We start from the raw sequence: 25,980 nt of genomic DNA, 5'->3' as shown, positions 1-25,980 counted from the left end.
AGTTTCTGAAACGTTTGTATAACTTTGTTGACTCTGCCTCTGGATGAAGATCTGGGTGCTGGGAAGAAAACCGAGCATGCTCCCTCATCCACGGGGCCAGAGTAGCTGCTGTGATTTAGGGGCCTTTTATTTTTAATGGGTTTAATTCAGCTGGATTGTTGCTTAGTTTATAAAAGGTCATCTACATTTAGTAGATAATGAATCTTCTAGACTCTGTGGCTATTAATAATCTTTCCCGTGCCTCATGAAGATGGTTTGTTTCTGAATTGGGAGCTCTTGTGCTTGCACATGTTACAGAATAGCAAATTTGTCCTATGCCTTATTCATATACACTGACTTTTTCATCCAAGACACTGTGCACATTGTGCAGGGAATGCCACAGCCTTGTTATGGGAATGCCCTCTGCCAGAGCCCGGGGTGAGAATCACCAGGGAAGGGTTAAGAAAATCCTACAAAACAGGCCACTTCTTTGTTTCTTCTGTCACCTAGTCCTGAGGATTAACTTGTAGATTTAAATTTCCAAATGAATCATCTTCACCTGCCCTTCACACTGAAGAGACTTCTTCTGGGCTTCAGTCTCTGTGGGTGGAGATCATGTTATCTGGGATCTGCTCTGAAGCAGCTAGTGACTTTCATCTCCTTTCCTACAAACAAAATGCTCCCAGCACACCCCAGCTGATGCAGGTTGTGCAGCATGACATGGGAGTTTTTTGAGCCACGGTGTTTCTAGTAGTGCAAGAGAATTTGCAATACTGACACTTCTTAGTACATTAAACATGCAACTTGTCCCTTTTTCAGACAGGACAAATAAAATTCATTTTTAGTTTTTTTTTTTTCTATTTTGACTCAAAAGCTGCTAAATTTCCAACCTGAGCAGTGCCTTTGAGTAAAACAAACAATCTGCAGCTGGTTTTGAGATCTTTGCTGCTGTGCAAAGCCCCAACGTCAGGCCCAAAAGTAGATGAGTTGACGCAAGAAGGTGCTTGGGGAAAAACTAGATTTTAATGAGGAAATGAACGAAGAGGAGGAAAGACATGTGGTTTGTTTGGAAAACTGCTGAAGTTAACAGAAATGAAAGGGTACAGCCACCTACAGGGGAAAGCAAGAGGGTGAGGTGTGTGGGGAAGAGGTGGTTTGTGCAAGGTCTGGAAACTCAGCTGACTGGATAGGTAGCTCTGGAAGCCAAGGATGTCAATGATTTGGGAGCAAAATAGAGTCTTCTTTACAGGGAAGTTGAAATATATAAACAGATATTTATGAAGGAAAGTTGTAGACAAAAACTTGGTGATCTGATCATCCACGATGGGGTTCAGCTGGCTTCATGTAGGTATTTGCAAGAAATTTTAGGCATATAGAGACCTAGAGAGGTAAACTGTACCCTGTCTTCTCCTGGCCTCTTGTTCAGTGCACTGTAGACATCTAAATACCGTGGGCCTATTCCACAGCTCATGCATCTCAGTCCCTAGTCAGTCAGGCCCACCAGAATGAAGGGCTGCAGACCTTGGTCAAACACAGAAGATTTTCTTCTTCTTAATGTAGGTAGAGAAGAGTTTGCCAATTTTTCCAAACTGATACACTTCTATGTGTTAAATGAGCCAGTTTAGACAAAGTGTGGGGGAAATTCTCACATCTTGGGCTGCCCTCCACATGGGTACCTTTTCAAGCCCTGTATTGAGATACCACACAAGTCTTATGGTCTGTTTTTGACTAATGTCACAGAGTGCTGACATTCCAGATAAATCACTTCTGGGGGAAAAAAGAAAGGATTTTTTCCCCCTGGTTTTGCATCATTCAATTGTGCCACTTAAGTATTGCAAACATTCTTCCCTGCTATGCAATATGATCTGCACTTCATCTGTAGAAGAAATTTCAACTCCTAAAGAAAATGCTGAGAGCAGCTCTTAAGTGGCTTTAATAAAATGAAGCTGGGACCCAGCTACAATTGTCTCTGATTTTATGAAGTGAACTTCTTCATCAGCACGTGTCCAGAAGTATGACTTAGGAGTTAGGCAACTAAGCTGCACAAGTTCTCCTGGCTCTTGGGGCTGGTCCTGTCCATCAAGTTGATACCCTTCTTTTCAGTGACTTTCTTCCCACTTTTTTTACACCAGCTATTGGAAAAGCTGTAATTTATTGCAAGCCAGTGTTTGTTATAGTGCCTCTCATTCTGCAGCTATGTGTCTATGTACATTGTAGTGGAGGGATCAGTGGAAGGACTGAATCAAACCTTCAGTTTGGTTTTGGGTTCCTGAGTGTGATGAACTTGAGTGAGGTGTTTCGCCTGGATTTCATCAAGAGCACGGGGCAGTAGCTTTTGATGGGTCACAGCCAGTGCTGTTCAGGGATCCAAGCTCCCTTCAAGTGACCCATACTGCCAGAAAGGTTTATGAGGGTTTTTTTTTTTCACAAATAAAGGTCACAATTTGAACTATCTGTGAAATATCTGAGCAGGCAGCCTGCCTTCTTCTATACAAACCAGTGCCAGGGCTCTGCACTGTTCAACTGCCAACACATTTCCTAGCATGGTTTTGATCCATAGCAAGCTAGCACAGAGTGTCATCTGGGTGATGGCATGGGCCTGCCATCCCTCCCAGTAGTCAGAGTATAGCCAGCCAGTTTTAGGGAGAGATGGCCAGGCTGCAGAGCAGAACAGGAGAAGGGACCATTCTCTTCTCAGAGACCTTGCAGACAAGGTAAGGTGGCCAGAAGATACAAAAAGAGGAGATGAGAAATACTGGTTGAGATGACAGCACTGATTTGGTGCACCAGAGACTTGCCCATCATAATGGCTTCTTGCCAGCATGCCATTGGAGGAAGAGTTCAGGCAGTAATTTAAAGGACAGCCACAACATGATACCTAGGGAGAACCCTTCCTATATGAAACTTTAAACTCACCCTGCCCTGGCTCAGCAGGAGCTCTCAGGCACCCTGGGAGAGAAATAGAGTGACCAAGAAAAACAATATAAGGAAGAGAAGGAAGTCTGCGTCTGCTGCCATGGCCTTTGTGGAGAAGCCCATTCTCACTGTCACCACAAGGTGGAACTTGGTACATACCACATGCACCAGAGATGCACCCACTGTCAACCAGCAGCAGCGTCTTCGACCAGAGCTGCTCTGAAGGTTATGGTCTCAGCGCTCACTCTCTGGTCCCCACTCCCCCAGAGAGAGCAAGAAGGGGAGCACTGGTGTAGAGGAGCCATTGGCAGGTTTTTTTTTGATGGTGAGAAACAAGCTCTGCTATGCCAAGAGAAAAGCGTGGTCCTTGGAGGATCTCAGGTGTGACCAGAGAAAACAAAGCTGAAAACAACAAGTAGTGTCCTGGAGATAGTAAGGAAGGAGGAAAGACTGAGGTTTTCATGAGTGGGATGTGAGACGGCATGAATGAAGGATGGACTCCAGAGGCAAAGACAGGGCAGGTAGGTGCAGACATGGCAAGGAGCTTTGCTGTCCTATCCTTCTAACAGGGTATCATCTGGAAGGAAACTTGCCATTTCTGGGACTACACTGATCCCAGGCACAGGGCTGCTAAAAAGCTGATATAAAAGCCGGGTTGGATATAACCATGAGGTGGTGGCTGATGACAAGAGGGGCCTCTGCAAGAGGCTCTTCACAGGTAACATCAGTGATTTCCAGAAGCACTCAAGAAGCCAACTAAATACTCATCACTTGACAGGTTTTTGGCTTTTCCAAATAGCAGCCACTGCCCAGTGCTGATTGTGCTTATTTCTACACAGCCACTGCACTGGCAATACTCATACTAGGTGTGCAGAGTGATCCTGAGACTGTAATAGCAATCAGGAACTTCAGTTTCTGAGTGTCTCATCACCCTAACAAGTGATGAAAGGTTATCATGTTACTACAAACTAGATGAACTACAGCTTTTCCAAACTTTCACTGATTTAGCGTTCACCTGGATTGAATGCTGTCATGATGGCTGAGGACTAGGAATACATAGGGACAGACATTGTAGTTCATTAATGAGGAGAGACCTGGGGATGTTAATCAACAGTGGCTGAACATGAGCCAGCAGTGTGCCCAGGTGGCCAAGAAGGTCAATGGCATCCTGGCTTGTATCAGAAACAGTGTGGCCAACAGGACTAGGGCAGTGATTGTCCCCCTGTGCTGGGCCCTGGTGAGGCTGCAGCTTGAGTGCTGTATTCAGTGTGGAGCCTCTCACTCCCAGAGGGACACTGAGGGGCTGGAGTGTGTCCAGAGATAGGCACCAGAGCTGGGGAAGGGTATGGAGAATAAGTCTGATGAGGAGTGTCTGAGGGAACTGGGAGTGTTTAGTCTGGAGAAGAGGAGGCTGAGGGGAGACATGAGCACTCTCTGCAACTCCCTGACAGAAGTTTGTAGTGAGGTGAAGGTGAGTCTTGCCTGTAATGAGTGACAGGACAAGAAGAAATGGCCTCATGTTACACCAGGGGAGGTTTAGACTGGAGATGAGGAAGAACTTTTTCCCTGAGAGGGTTGTCAGACACTGTCCCAGGCTGCCCAGGGAGGTGGGGGAGTCCCCATACCTGGAGCTATTGCAAAGCCGTGTAGCTGAGGTGCTGAGGGCCACGGCTTAGCGGCGGGCTTGGCAGTGTGAGGGGAGGAGTTGGATTCAGTGATCTTAAAGGTCTTTTCTAACAAAAATGATTTTATGGTTCTATGAAATTACAGTGCTTCTTCAAAGAATGGCATCATGTAAAATAGACTATTGTTTTCTTCTTGCTAATAAATACACAGCAAGGCACAACCTTCAGTCTCTTTAGTGGGAAAATCTCCTCTTACCATGACGTTTGTTATTTGTGATGTAACTGCCACAGGCATTACTAGTCATAATAATTCCCAGCATGTGCATGATGCAATGGGGAAGTGGTGAGGTCATCATTCCAGCCCTAAATTATCACAAGTCTGTGAAAATCAGCAGCTGACTTCTGTGATGTCATTTGTGTCAGTGTGGTGTAAAAGTGTGGTAGAGTTGCACCACTGTTGGTGGTGTTTGGTTGTTAGGAGAACAGGTCCAGCCCCAAAGAGTTCAAATCCAACTGACTTCATACTCTGAAGTGGTAATAGAGCTTCCTTAACTCCTTTGTATAAAGACGTGATGGAGATTAATTCTTCATGGAAAACTGTCTCAAGAGCAGCTTGTGCATTGCTAGTTTTCTCATATAGCCCATTTCCTACCAGACTCTACAGCCCTTCTATCTCAAGTGCCTGTTTCCTGAATATTAAAGCACTTTGCTGACTTTGAGACCACATTCTGACATCGAATTCCATTTGCTCCCTGAATAATCCAGCTGGAATCAATAGAGTGATTAGCACAGCCCAAATCCTTGGCATGAGGACATGAATAACTTCACTCATGTGATTAAGTGCCATTTATTTCAGGGGGATTGGTCATATGGGTAAAATTGCATGCATGTTTGCAGGCTTTGGACCCAATCAGGTGTTACCTGCAGTGAATAAAGGTTGGAGAATTTGTCCCTAAGCCCTAATTTGCAGGAATTACTTCCTCCAGCACTGGAGTGTGATGCAGTATCAGGTAACATCAGTAAGCAATGCCATGTAACCTGCAGTGTCATATTTACTCGTCAGGCTTCATGTATGAGATGTGACATTGTCTTTAAATGACCTCGAGACCACATCCAGATCAGTTATTTCCCAAAGCAGTGAATTTCTGCCCTAATGATCTCATTTTCATTTAAAATGCAAACTGATTTTAATTGACTTACATCTCTGAAGGCCTCACAACAGCAAATATTGCACATTACTCTTCTGGAGAAGTATCTAAACTCAGTGAATGCCCATCCTGTGGTTTTTGTGTGTGCAAACTTCAGAGGTAAGTACAGTGAAATGTTCTCTGAGGGCCTGGAAAGCTCTAAACAGTGCCGTCACTGGCACTGCTGATTAGGAATTAATGAGAAAATGAAGCTGAGGGGCTATGTGTGCTCACAAATCGATCCTTGTGGGACTCTGGCTGCTGCTGGGCAGGACAGCTGGTTCACAGAAGGAAATTGTTTTGCTAAGACAAGCAGGGTAGACCACTCTCTTCTCCGCTCCTTTAATTAGAGCAGTCCTCTCCAGTAGGGTGTGAAATACGGGAAATGCTCAGAGACTGTTAGCTAATAAATATCATCCAGCCATTTGCTGTCAGATTTCTTGGGAATATCCTGGTTCTGCAGTAGAAGATACTCACCCCAGCTTGACTCCATCTCCCTGCAGTATCTTCCACCCTTGGCTTGCCTGGCAGGACAGTGAGTAGCAAAGGCAGGGTCAAAACCCCCTAGTTTGTAACATCCTAGTCTGTAAACTCACCTAGAATGGAACAGCTTAGTAAGTATGGCTGCTCCATTGCACTGCAGAATGGGCAATGGTCATGAGTTTCAGCAAAGCAAATTTATACTGGTCATAACGAGCAAATGCTTCAGTGAGAACCTCTAAGCTCTTGAACAGGGATCTAGATTGGCTGTGGAGTCTCTGTCCATAGAGATACCCCAAATTCACCTGAACAAGGCTGTGAGCAACCTGATCTGCCTTTGAAAGTGACCCTGCTTTGAGTGGGTGATTGAGATAGAGAGCTCCAGAGGTCCCTTCCACCTGAATCATTCTCTGATTCTGTGTGATCACTGACTTGTTAAACCACTGATGGCGCTTATTCCTTCACCAGACTGCAGGATAAACTCGATTCTCTGAATCCCAAGATTAAACCCAAAGCTCTGCAGAACTGTGGGGTGACTCACCCAAGTCATATAGGAAATTGGTGTCGGAGAAGACACTCTCCAGAGCTTTAGGAAAATGCTCTTCTCTAGGTGGAAAACGAAGAGCATTAAAACACTTTTTTTTTTTTTCTGAGCTGCTTTTGGGCTACGTCTGTCCTGGCTGGGAGCTGTGTTTAGCTTCACCTTCGCTGCCTGTCAGTGGGAACAGCACAGAGCGGCTCTGCACAGAGGAGAAAGGGTGGAGCCAGGCTCTCCCTCATCCTGACGTTTGTGGGCAGGCTGAGCTGACAAGCCCTAGGCACTGATTACGAGCCACAAACAATATTTGGGACGCCTCCAGCCCCTGGAAATGATGCATAAAAACCCACTGGCGCGTGACTGTAGGAAAACTTGTTACTTCCACCTGGGCAGCTGCCGGCAGGCGCTTCAGTGTAATTTTACATCCAGTATGTGCTGGTGAGCAAAGCTGGAGGAGAGACTTCCCATGGTCCCACCCCCAGTTGGACTCTGCCCTCCCCTGCCTTCCTCAGCCTTCGCTCTCTCCGCTGCTTCGCCTCCCTCCTCGTAGCCCCGTTTGCCACGGAGCACGCCGGAGCCCCCTGGATGAACAGGGATCCCCGCAGGGGTGGCGTGGTCCCCCCGTCCTGCCCGACGCCTCTCCCCGAGCCCCAGGCTGGATCATGCAGTGCTTCCGAAGGCAGCCCAAGCGCACCGTGTCCCAGGAAAACATCCTACGGGAGCAGAGCCGTAGAGTGGCCGCGTTGAACGGCATCAGGCTGGGTAAGGGGCAACTTGGCTGGACCCTTGGGTGCTTCCACACGCTGGCAGCCGCTTCATTCCTGCCTCTTTTTCCCTGAGCAGAGGCAGTGCTCCACCCTTGAGGCAACTCCAAGGTTATTTTTAAGCTTCCGAGGTTTCTTTTCACCTTCCTTTGCCTGTAACCACCTGCCAGATGTGTGAGGCATCAAAGAAAAGTGGAAGCTCTTTGGCAAAGGGTCTGTTTCCAAGTGTCTTGCTGGGCTTTTTGAACTGTTGCTGTTTGAGGAAGGCAGTGCCCTTTTCCTGCCCGAGTTTAGGACATCTCAGTGGTGCATTGCCAGTTGCTCTAAGTGCCCGAGGAACCACTCGGAGGTCCACAATCACCAGATGAAAAGAAACAGGAAACCCGGGGAGTTTCGTAATTTCTGTGTCTGGCTATGAACTCGTTGCTGGTTCCTGCTCCCTGGAGAGACCGCTGAAGTGGATGCAGGTCTCGATTTCCATGGCTACAGAGGTCAGGTGGAAATGGAAAATCACCATTTACCCACCTGAGTTCTTTGGATTTTATCAGAAAGGCTTTCTGCCCTTTTAAACCAGCAAACCCGAGTTATGTCTGGTCTTAAACCAAGTGGGAGAGGGAGAGCAGGCAGGGGAAGGTGTGTTTTATAGCAGTTGTGATTAATGCTTTATATCAGATCAACAGATCTGCGAGCGAGCAATGCAGAAATATGGGTTATCACCATTGATACCATTCTAACTATCTTTTTAGAGATTGCAGAACCTGGCTTCTGCCATTGCAGCTATTGTTTTATGGTGCTTCCTGCTTGGCTATAAACCTGAGATGGACAACACAAATGTTAACATTGTTCATGTCTTAGTGTCTACAGCTTCACAGTGCAGTGTATTAAATGCATAGTTATTGCAGTGCTGTGTGTGCTTGAGGTGCTTCTGCCTTTGCCAAATGTGATTTTTCACTCTGAGCATTACTGCACACCAAATATATTCTGGGTAGAAGATATGTGATTGATATTTTGCGAGGAAGGAGGCTTGACCCTTGAGACACTCTGCAGGTTTGCATGCCAAGTGTGTATGTGGTATTTCACAGAGGATGCTGGGCTGGACACAGGTTTCAGGCAGGATTTGGAAATCTATTTCAGCATGGTGATTGTGTTTCTCATTCCTAGTTTTGTTACATAGTTGGAAAACAAAATCCTTGTCCTGCTGCATGGTGTTTTAAAATTTTTAAATGATGTATGTGTATGATGACTCTGGTTTCTTTCTGATTTCTTGTCTTTTTCATACAAATTTCCCTTCCTGGGAGACAGAGGTCTGGGCTCAGCTGAGATGAGGTTTCTGCTGGGAAAAGGTGGTGTTTTTTTTTTTTTTTGTCTGGAAAGTAACTTGAAAGGCCAACTGAGAGTATGTCCCACTGGTGCATCAGGGATGTGTTTGTGGTTCCTTTGTCAGTAGATCAGAGCAGCTTCTGCTCCATCTCTGGCCTAACAAAATACAATTGCTTTGTAGATAGGAATAGAGAAGCTAAATGACTCACCCAAGGTCATTGGGTGAGGCTGTGGCAGTGCTTGGACAGGGCATGAGGCAGGGCCCAAAACACTGGCCCTCTTTCACAGCCAGTTTACCTGTCTGGGCTTGAGCGGCTGCTAGACAGACACAGCAGGCCTAAAACAGGCTGTGCCCACCCAGCTGAGAGGATACCCCTCTTTCCTCCACACCCACCATTGGGTGGTTCAGTCAGTACTTGCGGTCACCACTATCAGAGAACAACTCTGGGTGACTGCTCTCTATCTGAAAGGCTCCCCACATCAAAGGAATGATGGAGCTGCTAGCCATGATTAGTCCTCTTGCTCTTTCCTGGCCAACTTGCTGTCTCCTAGAGTCTAGTTTGTCTCCATCCCCTCCCTGGCTTCTCTCATTGCGCTCTGACTCATGCTTCCTGCCATCTTTGATCTTTGTCATGCTTTCACCTGTACTATACCTCTTCATTGTTCCCTGCTGCTCTTGCAGAGTTCAGTGGTTTCCTTTGCTAGATCATGGCCTGGTCCTGAGGCACGGTGGCCAAAGATGAGTGGGAATGCTGCTCCCCACCCATAGTTAGACCCTGCGAAGAGGGAGTTTTGATCCATACTAATGCTCTGACTGGGCTGTGCCTGTGAACAGGATGAAGAGCTCTAAGCTCCTGCTTCTGTCTGACCTGTGTGGATCAAGCCTGGAGGAGAGGAATCTGCCCTTGGGCATTGTGGGTGCCCATCCAGATTTGCTTATGTTACATTGGTACAGCACTTTGGGATGTCCAGGTAGCACAACACCTTACACATGCTGCATGCAGTGTCTGTGTAATGAGACACTCCCTAGTTAACAAGGATTTCCGTTAACTTTGTTACACACTTAGGCACCCAAAGGAATTGATGGTTTTCCTTCTTTCTTCCTCATGTTACCCTACGATGTCCTAATCTCTTGCTAGTCTCATAACAGGTGCCTCTTATGGCTGGGATCTGAAGAAAGAGAAGGAACAAAGCTGGGAGCCAGAATAGAAATGTGGGTGAATTTTGTGATTCTGTAATCTCATCTAGACTCTCTTTCCCCCAAAAAGGTTGGACCAGATGCTTTCAAGGTCCCTTCTGACCTGAGCTGTTCCATTCAATTCTATTCTGTGATAATAAAGAGAAGAAAGTTTGTTTCCTCTCCAGGAATCTTGAGTGGTATCAGAGATGTTAGTGAGTCCTAGGTCTGTGGTACTTTCTCTGCACTTGGAAGACCTTTGCCTTGGAGGGGAATCTGTAACATCACAACTCAGGAGATCAGTGGTCTGTGAAGCTGTTGTGGTTTCTCTTCTTTCTCTGGATGGCCTCTTGTCAGCACCTGGGTATGCTTGAACCTCAGCAAACCCAGGAGAGCATCTCAGATCCTATGTCTCCCTTCTGTGCTTTGCAGGAGATGGCTTTTTTTCTTCTCTCCATGAGTTTTTCTCTGAGGTTTCCAGAAGAGGAAGCATTCAAATTCTTCAGGGCAGTTATAAGCTGGGAGGCCCAGGCTCTGGGCCTGGTCTGAGATGGCTAAGTGAATGTAGAGGAAAGAGAGAGGCCACGGCCACCTTTTCAGGATCTCCAGCTCCCACTGTGGCACCTTCAACTCTGGATGTCTCAGCCAGGCTGAGCTCTGGGCATACTCCTTGGCATCTGCAAAACCAGAAGAATAGTATGAGTGGCTGACTAAGTGGACAGCCTGAATTTTAATCTCTGGTGGAGATCTCAGGTTTTCTTTATTTAGGCCAATGTATCCCAGTTACAGATTCACGGTGCTGCTTTTTGCCACTGCCACCATGACCTTGCTTAGTGCTTTGTGGTACCTGGCACTTCAGTTTCCTGTGTGAATTGTCAGGAGTCTGGGGATTTGGCCATCTGGATCTCAGGTTTTTCACACAGGCTGGAAGTAGTTTAGTAGTTGGTAGTTTATTGCCTTGCCCTGTTTAAAAAACAGCAGTTCAATGCACCTGTGTTTTCCAGAGAAGAACAAACCCAATGTTATAGGGGAAAGGCACAAATCTTATTGGATGAATCAGTTAACTTGGATTTCTGCTCTGTGAAATCGTCCATGATGCGAGTATCAGGTGGCTGCAAGTGGCCAAGTGGTTATCTGCATTGTGAAGATAAGGTTAGCGAAAATCCCATGGAGTTGGGATGTTCTTGGTCAGTGCTGCAGGGTTAAATGTTGTTTCACTAGCTTTGGAGCAGACTTTCATGCAATGTCAGGAAGTTACAAGGTGCCTATTACAGAAAGCCCTGGATATGTTTCTCATGCTTCTCACCCTCCACAGCCCACACCCTCCAAATCTGTAATTAACGATTGATTTGAAGAACAGATTCTTCAAAGTATTTAGGTGTGTGGAAGTCATATACTGCTGATACATTCAAAACCATGTAGAATGCTAAAACTCTGTTTTCAATGGCTCAGTAGATGCCTGTTGCCTCTCTAGATGTCCAAATGCCTTCCTGAATCTATGCTAAGATGTGAAATCTGAAGTTCCTGGAACCAGAAGGTCTAGTTATTACCACTTGACATTGCAGTGGCCTAGTAGGGTGTGAAAGATAACGGTTCTCTCAGATACTAGCTGGGCAAATGAGGAGAGTGTGGTTTCTACTTTATTGCTACCTTATTGATATGATGCTATGTGTCACCAAACTTATCTGTGTCTGTTCTAAACTTCATGACACCAATCTTCAAAATTCCCATGTGAATGGGAACGGGAGGGGGAAGGGATTGCTTGCCAGAGAAGGAAGAGAGAGATCTCTGTGTATTCCTGTTTCCACAAAGGAAATTTGTTGCAGAACAGATTTCAAATCACTTGAAAATTCCTGACAGTACTCCAATTACAAGTCATACAGCTTTCTTTCCTCTGCTTTTACTGTTATGTTTTTGGTTTTATTGTAGTTTTTGCATCCTAACATTGGACTATATTTGCTGGGGAGAATATATGTTGGTAAACCAGCTGAGAATTATAGTACAAAAGTCTTTGCACTCAATCTGAGAAACCTCCAAGGCTCTAGCCTCTCTTGTGAGCATAAATCGGGGTATAGCAGATTGCTGGGTCTCTCTGCTCTGCCATCCTCCCCAGAGGAACAGAAAAAGTTCAACTTAAACACAAGGAAAAGCTTTTTTACTGGAACGGATATCAACTAGAACACAAATAGTTCCACAAAAAGTTTCCACAAGGAAAAACTTGTTTGGTGTTGAGGTGAGTGAGACCTGGCACAGGCTGCCCAGGGAGGATGTGGAGTCTCCTTCTCTGGAGGTTTCCAAACCCACCTGGACATGTTCCTGTGCCCCCTGATCTAGGTGGACCTGCTTTAGCAGGGGGTTGGGCCGATGAGCTCGGAAGATCACTTCCAACTGCTACCATTCTATTGATCCTATGACCTGGCTGCACTGCAGTGGTCTCTCTGTGTCTGTGATTAGTGTCCTGTGGAAGGGAAGATGCTATGGACATAATTTCTTGTGCTGACTCTTGTAACATTACCACTACTGTTTCTTCACAGGCCTGAAAGATGACAAGGATCTGAAGTTCCTTCTGAAAGGCAGCCAGCTGCTGAAGGTGAAGTCAGCCTCTTGGAGAAAGGAGCGGTTTTATAAGCTCCAGGAGGACTGCAAAACTATATGGCAGGAATCGAAGAAGATGCTGAGGTCTCCAGAGTCACAGATCTGTAAGTGAAGTTTGCTTCATTATAGCCATGGGACACTGGGCTTGAGGTGAACCAAGACCATTATAGCGTGGAGGCAGGGCTTGAAACAGTGACACCAGATCCTTTATAGTTCCTGTAACACTTAAACTGAGTGATGCTGTGTGACAGCTGGGAGGAATCTGCTGTGTTAGAAATTACCACATTTCCCAAGCTTGTGAGTTACTGCTTAAAATCTTTGTGGGGTGAGCTGTGATGTTCTCAGTAGCCCTACCTAGCTCATTTTCTCCCCAGAGCAATAGTTTTGGTTACTCAGGTGCCTAAGCCCTAATGCTTAACGTGAGACATGGCTGGAGCATCTGTCATGTTGTCATGTGTTATGGTGCGCTTGGGCTGTTGGTCTGGGCTCTGCTGGGGCACTTTCTGCCTGCAGCCCCTGGGAAAGCTGATATTTAATCCTCACAAATGTAACTGGGAAAATGAGGAGATCCAAGGGCTGTCAGGAGATATCTCTAGGAAGGAAACCCTGTTCTCATCCTTATCTTGGAAACTCAGATTTTACTCCATTGTAAATGGTCCAGATACAGCCATAACCATTACATGGACACAGGGAAAACTATTCTGTGACAGCATGGGGCTGTAATTGGGAGCAGGAGCCAAATTGTGCAGTGAAAAGGGGATCAGGCAGGCTGTGTACCTGTTTATATCTGCTTTTTCTTCTCATTTGATATTTTTCTGACATATTTTGCTGTCACAAATCATCACAGTCTTATAAAGCCAGGAGGTGAATTCATTATGTGGAATGTATCTTATGGCACATTGAAGTATAGAACATGCTGTCCTTCTTATTTACACAGTTGTTGGTAACAATTACAATTAAATAAATGAAGGGTGTGTTTGCCAAATTACCCCCCTCCTACAGCAGTGATAAGATTTTCAGTAGGAGGAGTAAAGTAACAGGGAAAAATACGTTTGGGTTATAAGCCAGCTCTCTCACATTGTGTAACCATGGCCTTGGCGACTTCATTTAATCTCTTTGTGCATCCTTCCCCACACATTTCCTTTCTCCTCCTCTCATTACTTATAAAAGGCTTTGGATTGGAGGCTGCTCCTTACCATGTGCAATACTGAGCCATCAGTTTCCAAATCATAGAGCATCTCCATCAACAGTCCCAACCTCACCTGGTCCTCTGAAGTAAATGGGGGGAGGTCCTTGTTTTGTGGTTCCAGGGACCTTTGATATCTACTTGGAGAAGCACTGGTCAAGCCCATAGCCTCCATCACCGAGGCAGTGGCATGGAGAGCTGGCACAGCTGTAACTTTTTTGTGTCCCGAGCTGCAGTAAGAGCCCTGTAGTGAGCTCATATACTTTGAGCTGGGTGTTGGGCAGAGGCTGGGAGTGTGTGTGTGTGTGTGGGCGTGGATTTACAGCGCTCAGGATATTCTTTGCTAACTGGGCACAGCCAGTGTTGCCACACTACTGGCAACAGAGGCAGAGCCACTGCAGGAAGAAGAACTTGCTGTGCCATGGGAGTGACCTCAGTGCAAAGAGAAGCGGTATTGCCTACTGCCTCACACTCACATTTATACTCCATAATGCCTCTGTACATGAACACCTTTCCCTGGAGAAAGATTCCTTTTCTTTTGCCATCAGGGTAGCAGGGAAGGGAGACAAGGCAGTGGAGACTGAGCGTGGCCTTGCTGCTGTGGAAAACAAGCTGTGGGAGGGCTCTGGCCTGCACTTTGCACCTCTACATCCATCTGGCTGCAGGGGTGTGGCTGCTGCCAGGCTGAGCTGCCAAGTGTGCTGGTGTGTGCCATGTCCCAGAGGCTTTGGGGAGGATGTGGAGCTGTGCTGGAAGCTCTGGTACAAGCTTCTGGGAAGGTTGGAGGGCCACCTTGGGGCTGCTGGACGCACCTGAAGCCAACAAGAGAGACGGACTGCCCAGTCCCAAGCCGTAATCCCAAGGACACCTGTTTCCCCATGCCTTTCTTTTCTGTTGGTCTTCTGAGACCTTCGATTCCATGTTTTCAGAGTGGTCTCTGGGTCTGAGTTTCTTTCTTGAGCTTTTATCATCAACAAGCATCTTTGGGTTTAGATATAGAGAGGATTACGACTAGTTAGTGTTGTGCACCATCACTGCTACTGACTTCTCATTTGGTCTGGTGTGTGAAGGTAGTCAAATCAGGGTGAAAGGTCATGATTTGATACTTAAAATCAGAGACTTCAAGGCAAATCTCGCCAGAAGGTCAGTGTTTCTTGTGAACAGACAGTAACTTTGCCCTCCAGTAACTTTGCCTTTCTAGAACTGCAGATAAGCTGCCTTTCTTAGGAAGGAAAAAGAATGAGCAGGATGGAAACTGGGAAATTTTAGTAGCAGGTCTAATCTTATCTGCAGCGTTGCTGACAGCGAGCAGATGGAGACACCTCAGAGGAGCAACGTTTGAGTAGGGGAAGGGTTACATTCCTGTTTGGACAGTTTCCTGTTTTTCCTGTTACTGTTCTTATAACTATGCAGAAAAATAAGTTGTAAACCATTGTGTGGTGGTGTCTAGTAGATAAGACTGGGGACTGCCAAGGCTAGACAGAAGAATCTCAGATGTTAAGAAACTCTTCAACCTATCAGAGTTGTCACAGGCACAGATATGTCCTGGATCAGATAGATGAGGTACACTCAGTACCTTCCTCTATTGTCTTTTATTTTAAACAACTGGAAATTTATATTAGGTGTTGTCTTGAAAGCTGCTTTATCTACGGGACTTTTTGAGGGATTGGCTGCCATTCCAACATGGTTTCTACACAGATAGAACATAGTCCGTTTCTTTCTTATTGTATCCATTAATAATTTCTCAATATGTTCCATTTAGGCCCAAAGGAACAGCTTTTTTCCCCAAGCCCTTCAAGCATCTTAAGTGGTCAGTTCACCCACAAATTATTATGCTTTTGGTGTACTCTCTGGTCAGCTCCAGCAGAAGTACAGGAGTGCTCTGCATGAAGGGCTGCACAAGATCACCTTTAAAAATCCATAGTGGGCCCATGAACATTAGGTTATCTTAAATGTTGTGTAGAGCCATGCTCAAGGTGGCTCAGAGTTGGCCCGTGAGGCTTTTATGCAGGGGACAGCTTTCTCCCTGTGCTGAGAAAACAGGGTTCAAGTGGCAGGATTAACAGTTTTGAGGGCACAGAAAAGATTTGTCCAAGGGAGTTGGTTAACAGTTCATTCCTGAGCATTGCTAGGGTGGGAAAGAGGAGAGCCAAAGTGGGAAGAGGGACTTGAAGAGCCTGTCAGTAATACTGTCTTGTTTAGCTGTGGTCAAATATCAGGTCTCATCTCCATGAAAAAAAAAAAAACAGCAAAAAGGCTTGTACTGCTTTCAGCAAAATCGATTTTAAAAAGTATTTTTTTAAACCCTGTGAAATCCCTAGTGTGAGCTCACTTGAGCCAGACTCAGTTCCTTTAAAAACTCTCTGAACTTGGGGACTTGGAGGGATGGTCTAAACTTTCCAGTGAATCATCCTTTTGAGCATTTGGTGGAGGAATGGAATATTCAAAGCTGGAAGGAAGAGGCTGAATGTATGATTTAGGTTTAGGGGTGCTACAGTGGAGCCCCGCAGAAACTGATGCTCTTCTACGTCCTGTACCTTTCTCTGCTGGAGGCTTAGGGAGATGAGATTTCCCAGGACAGCCATGAGTGAGCTTCACACACTGCACCAAAGATGACTCACTGGGGGGTGCATCCTTGAGTCACAAACTATGTAGTCAGGAAAGAAGTTTTAAGAGTTTTGGCTGAAATATTGCAATTTCTAGCCAAAAAGCTTTACTTAAAAACTACTATTGTTGCGGTTTTCTTTTCTGGTATTTTGCCTAAAAGAGTGAGTTTTGGGAGCAATTCACAAAGGTGAGCTGAATACAGTTGCACAACTGAATGTTGCAAGTGGTGTTTATATTATTGTTTAAAGTCATTAAATTGATATTTCAATGTAATGATTTACTGTCTTCACTATTAAAAGTGCACAGAATTTGTTCCAGTTCCTCTGACTTCTACGCCCATTATAAGATATTTTACCATTGTTTTTAAATGTGGTACAAAACCTTTATGTTTATAGACTACTACCAGTGGTCAGCAGAAAACTTTGTCCTTCATTTTTGAGTTCCTGTAATATTTACAAATGTCCTTAAAATGCCATGCAATTAACATACCATGACATTTTTGTGGAAGAATGAATGATTGTCTCAGTTGAATTAATTCCCCGAGCTTGCTTGCAGAAGAACAGGAAGGATGTGATATTCCTCTGTACTTGCTGAGGCCCAGAAGTGAAAACTTCAAATGATTCTTGATAAGTGCCTAAAGTCAACAGAAACTCTCGGCAACCTATATACACACACAGCTGGCAGCTGACTGCACCAACACCTTCCTTCTGGAACTGGTGAGGAAGTTTCTTTAGGAATCATTACTCCACAGTCAGACATGTATTTGTCCCTGGAAAAATATTTGCTGATGTGAATGTGTTATGCAAGGCAACCGTCAGCTGGGAAGACAAAACCCGCTGTCTGTGGGTCTCATTAGTTTTTATCAAAATCACTCAACCCACAAACCAAGTCATTTCACATGCAGAGCTGCCTGGTTTGTCAATTGAATTTTGAATCAGGCCACCACATGCGTTGCTGGGACAGTTTTCGTCACAGTGTGCTGACAAATATTGACCTTATTCTCCACAGCATATGCTAAATGCAAAGACAGAAGTGTTGAAAGCCTTAGAACTGTAGTAGCAGGAGAAGTGGGAACTAGTGCAGAAACAGTTTGCAGGGCCCTGGTTGTGATGGGTGGAAGGAATATAAATAGAGATTGCTCTGTTTACATCAATGCCCCAAGCTGTGATGGGTGAACAGAAAGATTAGGTAAAGACCTTATATTAAAAGCTGTTTTCCAAACAACCTGTTAAGCTATGTGTTCGTTACATCACTAGTTGTCAGCTGGTTACATGCACCAGCAGCAGATCTCAAGTTAAAACAGTGTGCTGAGCAAGTCAGTGCAGGGGGAAGAGGGGAAAAAAATGGATGAGGTGTCAGCAACTGGGACCCACAGTAATTCCTGCACAGAGAGATGAGAAAGCAATGCCATCAGGGTCAGAAGGCACAGCACAGCGTTTCCCTGTATTCTTTAGGATTACCAAAATGTTTTGCTGTGCCTGCTCCTAGCACAATCTGGATATGTCACCTGAGAAGCAGTGACTGGAGAAGATATGGAGAGGCCAGTGGCCAGGGCTCATCTCTTAGACAGGTGGTCTAATCATTAGGCACCTTGTTAGGCTTGTCCTTCTGGCACCATAACGCTTGTAATTTTGGCTGCCCAATGTCTTTTAGTGTAACTCGGATGCAGTACTGAAGCCTGACAGGTTATAGCTTTTAAGGTGATGGGGAGACGGAATTTGTGTGCCTCTCCCTACTGCTTCCTGCAGGAATGGTTCTCACAGAAATGGCCATCCCCTCTGTGTGTAGGGCTGAAATCCTTGCACCTTGTGGAGGGTGGTCAGACCAGCCCAGGTCCTGCTGGAGGGAGGTGGGGAGCCTTTTGTGCAGGGGCCATTTTGAGGAAGAAACTAATCTCTTGGGCATGGGGAAGTTTTTGGTCAAGCAGAAGAACAAGTGGGGCTCTACACCCTGTCAGTAAAGTTTTGTAGGTTGCTGTTTTGACCTTGGGTACTTGCAGACTCTCTGTCAAAACCGGACTCCTGCATCCTCTGGGCCTGACTCAGACCTGCCTTAGGGCACAGGGCTGAGAATTAGTGAGGGAGGAGCACAAGGGCAGGATCCAGTGATGAAAATGGAAAAGAGAATTAAAAAGAAAATTCTCAACATCTCCCTGAGACTAGTTCAGACAGGAGTAATTTCACTGGCTCCAGGGAGCTGTGCTGCCTGTCCATGTCCATGGCACTGGCCAAATGGTACTCACAGCAGCCAGGAAAGCTGACCAGGCTGTAACCTATTTGACTCAATGTCTGAAGGCCAGGAAGGACACAAGGTTCCTTGTGTTATGCTTCATGTTTTGGGCATTACACAAACCACCTCTTCAGCAGATGTAAACACTCAGGAGAATCAGATGCAAACTTTCCAGATTCTCTCTGCTTGTAGTTACCTCCCCACTGTGGCGTGATGGGGAAGGAACAGGGAACTTGCAGGGATACATGATTGATGTCTATTTGCTAAAGTGTTTCCTCTGCTGTGACATATCTTTGTCCCTCAGTTACTTCTAATTTCTCCTTGCAGATAGCTGAGCTGAGCACACAGTTAGTTTGAGACTGCTAACACAGTACACTCACTGTTTGGGAACAGCTGATAATATACTCAAGCTGGGTTAAGATTTTCCAGAAAAGAGATAACATTTGCAGATGGCTTGGGCAGACTTTCAGCTGTTTTATTGATAGATGAAAACAGTACACATGACCAAGCTATGGAAAGCTTTAAAAAGTGTCCTCTCTTACCCTACTTTGTTAGCAGTTCCTTGATAGTTTCTCTCCTGTCTCTTGCACAACTGCAGTAGACACCAGTCCTCTTCTTCAGCCTTGTACCTTTTCTGCATTGAGGAGCTCTGTGCCCTCTCTCATCCTCTTCTCAGCATACTCCAAAGAGGTCAAGGCAGCTCTTCCAGATACAGGTTTTCAATCATTTTTTCCTCCCACATGGCTCTTTTCCAGTGGATTCACTTTGCCAGGTAGTGGTTTCCAAAGAATGCATTCTAAATTTCCAATATTTAACATCAGATTTTCTAGTCTTGGAAACGCTATGTCATTGCCAACCCAAAGTTTAGGGACTGATTGCACAAGCAGATGAGCTAGCCATTCTGAAAGGACAATAACTCTTAGGAGCCAAGCAGTGGTGAGCAGTTGGCAGATGTTGAGGAACAACAGGGTGATCCTTCCACTTCCACTGCCATAACCAAAAGCATGGAGGCGAATCACCTACTTACGGACCATCTGCATGGCACACATCTGCATCTGAGATGCTCAGCCCGATCTTGCTTTCTGATAAGGGTCCCCTGTAGTGGTGAATTAAGTTTTTGTCTAAATAGGATGGAACCTTTGTGTTCCAAAATCTTCTTTTTTTCCCCTTGGCTGTGAATGGAGACTAACCAAACTTTAGACTTTTTGAGGGAACTGAATCCATCCAAACATGATAGCATCCTTATCATTAAGGGTTTATTTCAACCTTAGGCACAGTCACTGTCATATGCCCAATGTCATAGTTAACGGGCAGGGCTCTCCACTACTTGCCCAACTGCAATGAAATTGCAGCCCTTTTCTTTCAAGGGTTGTTTTAGTACTCAAAAAAACCACCCCAAAGCTTTCACTCCCTGTTTAATTGGCTAGATAACTTAATTCCACAGCAGCCCAACCCAACCTTTTCCTCCTCTCCCCTCTGACTGATCAACTGTTGGCTTTTATGAAGAGATAATAAAAGACCACACAAAGATAATTGCTCAGAATTGTCAGGGAGGAGCTTTGCCAGTTCCAGGAAGGTCCTCATGGTATGTTCTTGTGTAGGAACCAAACCAGCAAAGAGCTATGTAAGATATTTGACCTCCTTGACATATGGGGAGAATTTAAAGCAAATGTCAAGTGTTTGTTTTAGAAAGTCACTGAGTTAAACTCTAATGAACATCTGATGAATTTTGGATGATCCCAGGGCAGGTATGCTAAAAACAAGGTGCATGCTGAGTTGTGTTTCTCTGCTGTGATGACTTTGCATGAACTGGGCACTTTGATGGTGAAATTGTACGAATTTTAATGAAAGAGCAGATAAAATGGATGCTTAAAGGCAAGTTTCTCCTATTGAGGTGTACAATGGGTACGTTTTACACTCACATCCTGCTTTTCAACAAAACTCCTTCAAGATACGCACAAAGAAAATCAATCTCACACATCTATGACACATGAAATAATTTTTACCTGTGACCTACAGTTTGAGGTAGGGAAAAGTCAGGCCTGTTTTTAATTTTCCACATTCCCATGATTTTATCTATATTTTGGCCTACTAATTACAGAAATTGGCTAAATATCTCTCAGATGTGTTGCCTTTTCTGTGTCTGCCCTGAAATGGTATTGGTAGATGTTTGCAAAATGCTAACTGGCCTGTCTCCTATCCAAGGAAATACAATAAGAGTTTCTTGATTATGGTCTACAAAACTGTTTGCAAATATTTTTGCCATTTATTGTGGGCAGGTGTCATCCCTTCGTTGGTGTTAAGTTTCTCAGCAGTCAAATGTGATTAAGCAGTTTCTGTGCTTTCCTCTGGCTCCTCTGTAAAGGTTTCAAGTGGCCCATGAAAGACAAAAAAAGGCTGTTCATGCTGCTGGGAGCTTGCCAGATTTCAGCATAGTTTGAAAGCACTTGCATGGCAAATGTCCGGGGTGCTTCTGTTCCTTAGTAACAGTTGTCTCTTTGACACACCTTTCTTTCTGGATTGCCTTGCATGTGTATTTTGCAAGTTTGGTGTGACTTCAGGGCTCATTTCCATGAGCTGAGGGGCAGAGATGGAAATGGGGAAGGTTGGCCTTGAAAGCAGTGGTTTGCTTTTTTGCAGCAAAGAAGGTCAAGTCTACCCTTGCCAGGGGTGAGGATGGAGTACGGTTGACACCAGATTGCTCCAAAGCTTTGGTCTTCGCCTCTCTAATTTGCATTAGCCTGACTGAAAAGAAGATAGAAGATTTAAACATTTACTTTCTCTACTGTTTTGCAAACTAAAGAATACTATTTTGGTCCCTGCCCCCCTTAGTCATCTCTCATTTTCCTGTGAGGTGATGTTCACTGGGACGCACAGCTCCACTTTCCCCACCCTCAGATGGGGGAACAGATGAAGTCAGGGATGTTCCAAACTTCTGGCAGTGATTTGTGTTTTGATAACCATGATATCACAGTGTGGCATCTAGTGTATATTCTACTTCTTTGTTAAACAAATAATATGGGGGAAAAGCTCTTTTTAAAATTTCTTCCTCTTTCTCCACCTTTTGATTTGAGCTTTCTTGAGTACTAAGTTTGGGAAAGGGAAGGGAATCCTCTAGAGGCTTCAGAAAAAGGAGAAAGTAATTTCTTAGTATCCCGTATCAAGTAGAGATAAAGCTGAACCCCCACTGACAGTAGGCTCTGCTTTATTTCCACAGTCTCTATTGAAGATATTCGGGATGTGAGGTCAGGCCATAAAACAGAAGGTATGGAAAAATACGCCAAGGATGTCCCGGAGTATCGCTGCTTTTCCATCATTTTCAAAGACCAGCGGAAAAACCTGGACCTCATTGCGAGTTCAGAGGATGATGCCAACCACTGGATCTCTGGCCTTGGGAAAATCATAGCCCATAGCAACTCCATGAACCAGAAACAGAAACTCCAACAGTATCCTTTGCCTTATAAAATGATTAACTGCAGACAAAGATACACTTGTCTTTCTCTGTGGGTGGAGATAGTAGACTAACCCCCTTTTTTTCCCATTGGCCCTGGGCACTGGGTTTTTTCTTGCACTGAGTTTGTACCAGGGCAAACTCCCTGGTTTCCAACGTTTCTTTCTTCCTATTTTACAGCCATATCTGCAATAGTGGATTCAGGCTTAACATAGCTCCTTAACCAAAGAATTGCCTCTTTCAGGGAGCTCTAGATAAAACAGTCATTAGGGTTTTTTGTGTTCTTCAGGGGTCTGTTTCACTTGTATTGCAGTAAACTCCAAGACAGGCACTTCTTGGCAAGGCATGAAGAGTTTGTATTGTTCCTCATGTTTCACAGTAATACAAGATGAAGGAACCGATTCTCGTCTTCTGACTGCCAAATTTCCTCTGGGGTAACTCTACTGACTTTAGTGAAATTACTCCTTATTTGCCTCAGCATGAGAGAAAATTTTACCCTGAAAGAATTTCTGATTGCTCTAGTACGATCCAGAAAAGGAGCAGGGCAGGAAAGGAATGTAAATTAGCTGTGAGGAGTTGGGTTAGTTATTGTGTGAAATCCTAGCTCTGATGAATTTACAGGGAGTTTTCCCTGGAGCTGCATTTCACTTAGTAAGTTACTGTGCAACCACAGGTCTCACATCCATATAAAAAGGGGGAATATGTGTGGGTGCAGTTTTTGATGGATTTTCAGTGGTCCCTGTGTATGAGACCCCGATGATGACCTATGAACCTGTTAGCCAATTTCTCCTTGATTTAACAAAGCAGCAGTAGTTATTAAATATTGAGTTCCTTCAAGCTTCACAAAGACAGGCATCCAGCTACCTGAGAGGAAGCCAGATCATGCACTCAGTGAGAGAAGGCTTCCAGAGCTTCGTGCCTGGTTCAGCATCAGTGCCTCTGTGGAGGGGAGATGTGAAATCCTCAGCTGAGGAATATCACAAAGCTGGAGCCTGAGCCTTAGCAGGCACCAGGGAGTCTTTCCTTCAGTCAAGGCTTCACTCCATGTGAGTTCTCTGCTGGGTAGTAATGTACTGGTGATGAAGGACATGGCTTATAAATGCTGAGCTTTCATCAGGCTTTACTCTCCTGTGGATTCTCTCAAGTCTAATAATCACTTACACAACCAGAGTGCTGTTTGCTTATAGGAATCAGATTCCCTTACCTCTGATGTGTGTGGGATGCTGCATTTATCTCCTGCACTGTGAGTATTTTTTTGGAAGATTCTTCAGGCTCTAGGCTGTAAGGTCATTCCTCAGCTGCATCAGCAGTTGTGTGCCTGCAGTAGTAGGGACCAGCCCCTAAACAAATTGAAATCTTGAAACGTTGGTGCTGTTGTAAATATTATACACTGGCAGTTTTCCTTTTAAATGTGAGGGCTGCCCCTTGCCCCCACAGTGTGTGGAGAAACTCTGGGCTACTGAAAGTTATCCCTGGAGCATGTCAAATTGAGTATATTGCTGAAAAACTTCCCCTAAGAAGAGATGAGATTGCTAATGGAGAAAAACCAACAGTGACATTTGGAAAGGAAGAGTGCTGTAAATTTCCAGCATGGAAAAGTGCCTCTCTGTCTTTGGAAAGCAGAATTGAAGCTAAATAGGGTGGGTAGGCAAGCAATATTTCTGGAAGAGTAATTACTGTGCAGTGCTGGTTTCCAATCTGGGATTGTCGCAGGCTGTTTAACGTAACCTGGAATTACAGAACAGCATGATTTCTCATTTGAAATGTGATGGTGTTTAATTAAAGCCTGGGATTTTAAATTTAGTCTGTCTTCACTGGGTTTGCTTGGCAGCATGGGCTTACTCAGATTTTCCTTAAACCTCAGAAGTGTTCTTTGCATCTGTGAGCACAGAAGGAGAAGAGTCAGTAGATCAGAAGTGTTGGGTCCCCTGCCTGTCCCCCATGACTGGAGCCTGTCTTTTCCAGCCTCTAAAACCTTTGAAGGAAGTAAGGGATAAGCGGTTTTCGCTGAAAGTAAAAACCTCGCTGCTTTCAGATGGGGTTTGATCCTTTATGCATTGTATTTGTCTTGTGTTTCCTTTCCAGTCCTGTATTCCTACAAAGATAAAACTCCCACATGCTTCAAGAGTGCTTCTTACACTCTTATACATACTTCATATACATTCTTATACATACATTTTTAAAGACGTTTTATTAAGCTTCAGATTCAACCCTGCAGCAGGCTGGCATAGGTTATTTAACAAATATTGCAGTTCTGTGTGCAGGGAAGACTTCAGACCAGAAAATACAGGGGACTTTAGAGTAATGTGGCACTGTCTGCTTTGATTTTAGGATTTATGTATGAGCTTTTCTTCTTGATTGAAGTCACTTACCAGAAGTTTTGCAGTGTTTCAGTTCTGAGCACATTCATGGGAAATGTGCCAGATAGTTTCAGTCTTTGGTTTGTAATAGAAAGCTGGTAGTCCTGGAGCTGACAGATCCTTTAAAAACAAGAGGCAGAAAGCAGGCTCTCTCTGGATGTGTACAGGAATGGGAACAGCTTTTTCCTCATCCACCCAGGCCCAAATAAGTGTGTGAGGTAAAAGGAAGACCCTCAACACAGCTTCAAAATGGTGTTTATATCAGAGGAGAAGAATTTTAGTTGAAATGCTTAGTTCTTCCAGCTCCTCTAAACTCTCTGAAACCTCAGGGGATCCCGATGCCTGGGGAATTTAGGTGTTTTGGGGACTGAATGCTGCTGTTTGTGAAACAACAGGCAGGACCCAGACATGCTCTTTTGCACTGGGCATGTATTGCCTTCTAGATACATGCACTATCTCTGGGTGCTCACCATCAGTGGAAATGGCTGCAGACTTTTGAACAAAGGTGATTTTTTTGTGCAATGGTTGGTTGTTGGGGAAAGGCAGCCTCTATTTTGGTTTCTGTGTCTAAAGAAGAGGAATATTGATGTTACCAGGCTAAGACAGATACAGTGTGAGGTCATTACTTAGCACCTGCCAAGATTTTTAAAGACAGAAAGTTCAGCTTTCCATGACACAAACAATACTTACAAACAGTTTAAACCTATCTGTTTAGTTCAGAAATATTTGAATGCAGTGGTAGCTGTGGTGAATATTCAGTTTCAGGGTTATGCCTACAGCCCCTAAAGCTGTCAATTAATGCCTTTTTGGGGGAGTATTTTGAAAGGCCCAGTTAATTTACTAATTCTGAAGTTTACTCTGCTTAACTTCCAGGTTGGGCATTTTTAAGAGATGTTTTTTCAGAATGAGTTTGAGGCAATTTTTCCTATGCAAGGCATGGAAGGTTACGTTTGTGGAGATGAAACTGTTGCTTCAATAATTTTTCCATTGAAAAATAGGAGATTTTTCCGGATGACCTTTCTTATTTGACAGTAAAGTAAATTAGAGTCACTTCCATGATACAAAAAGCGTGGGTTTTTTTATTTAAAACTGCAAGGTTTCTCAAGTGTCTAACATTGTTTGCTCAAGGGACTGCAAGTAACATGAGAGACTCATTTCAAATTATCTGGCATCACATTACAAAGTTCATTTTTTAATAGTAATTACTACAGAACCTTAAACACACTGAATTTATTATAAGCCAGGCTTTTAAGAACTATTATCATAGTATGATACAGTATAGGTCCTGTACATTTCTAAGGAATGCCAAGACCCACAAAATTTGTATTGATTCTGCTCATAACAAAGTTTTTAAGACATATAGGTAGAAGTCCCTAAATAAATACAGAAGTTGAAAGTGAGAGAAATAATTTATATTAATGCTTCTTTTGGATAATCTCTGTTCAGTGTTCACCTTGATATACTGAATATTGATCAAATCTGCAACAACAAGGTTACCAAGCTGCACTTGGGAGCTCCTTTCAGCCTTCAATCTCCTTTTAACAGTGTGGAACAGAATGCACTCTC

At 44.5% G+C, this 25,980-nt stretch overlaps 1 protein-coding gene across 3 annotated transcripts in view; it reads left to right on the top strand.

Annotated features, from left to right (window-relative positions):
* Window positions 1-25,980, top strand: part of PLCD1 (phospholipase C delta 1) — a 51,971-nt gene that overhangs the window by 1,672 nt on the left and 24,319 nt on the right. The window contains exons 1-3 of one of the 3 annotated variants that reach the window (XM_061996741.1): window positions 7,093-7,487; window positions 12,521-12,685; window positions 21,821-22,049. In XM_061996741.1, the coding sequence (XP_061852725.1) occupies window positions 7,388-7,487; window positions 12,521-12,685; window positions 21,821-22,049 (494 nt within the window). In that variant the 5' untranslated portion in view covers window positions 7,093-7,387. Of the gene's footprint in view, window positions 1-7,092; window positions 7,488-12,520; window positions 12,686-21,820; window positions 22,050-25,980 lie in introns of those variants that run through there. The other 2 variants (XM_010200472.2, XM_061996742.1) reach the window with 2 other exon arrangements.

Source organism: Colius striatus, chromosome 5 (genome assembly GCF_028858725.1).
Source record: "Colius striatus isolate bColStr4 chromosome 5, bColStr4.1.hap1, whole genome shotgun sequence".
NCBI classification, from domain to species: domain Eukaryota; kingdom Metazoa; phylum Chordata; class Aves; order Coliiformes; family Coliidae; genus Colius; species Colius striatus.
Note: the sequence above shows the minus strand (reverse complement) of the source record. Positions and strands in the feature narration are given on the sequence as shown.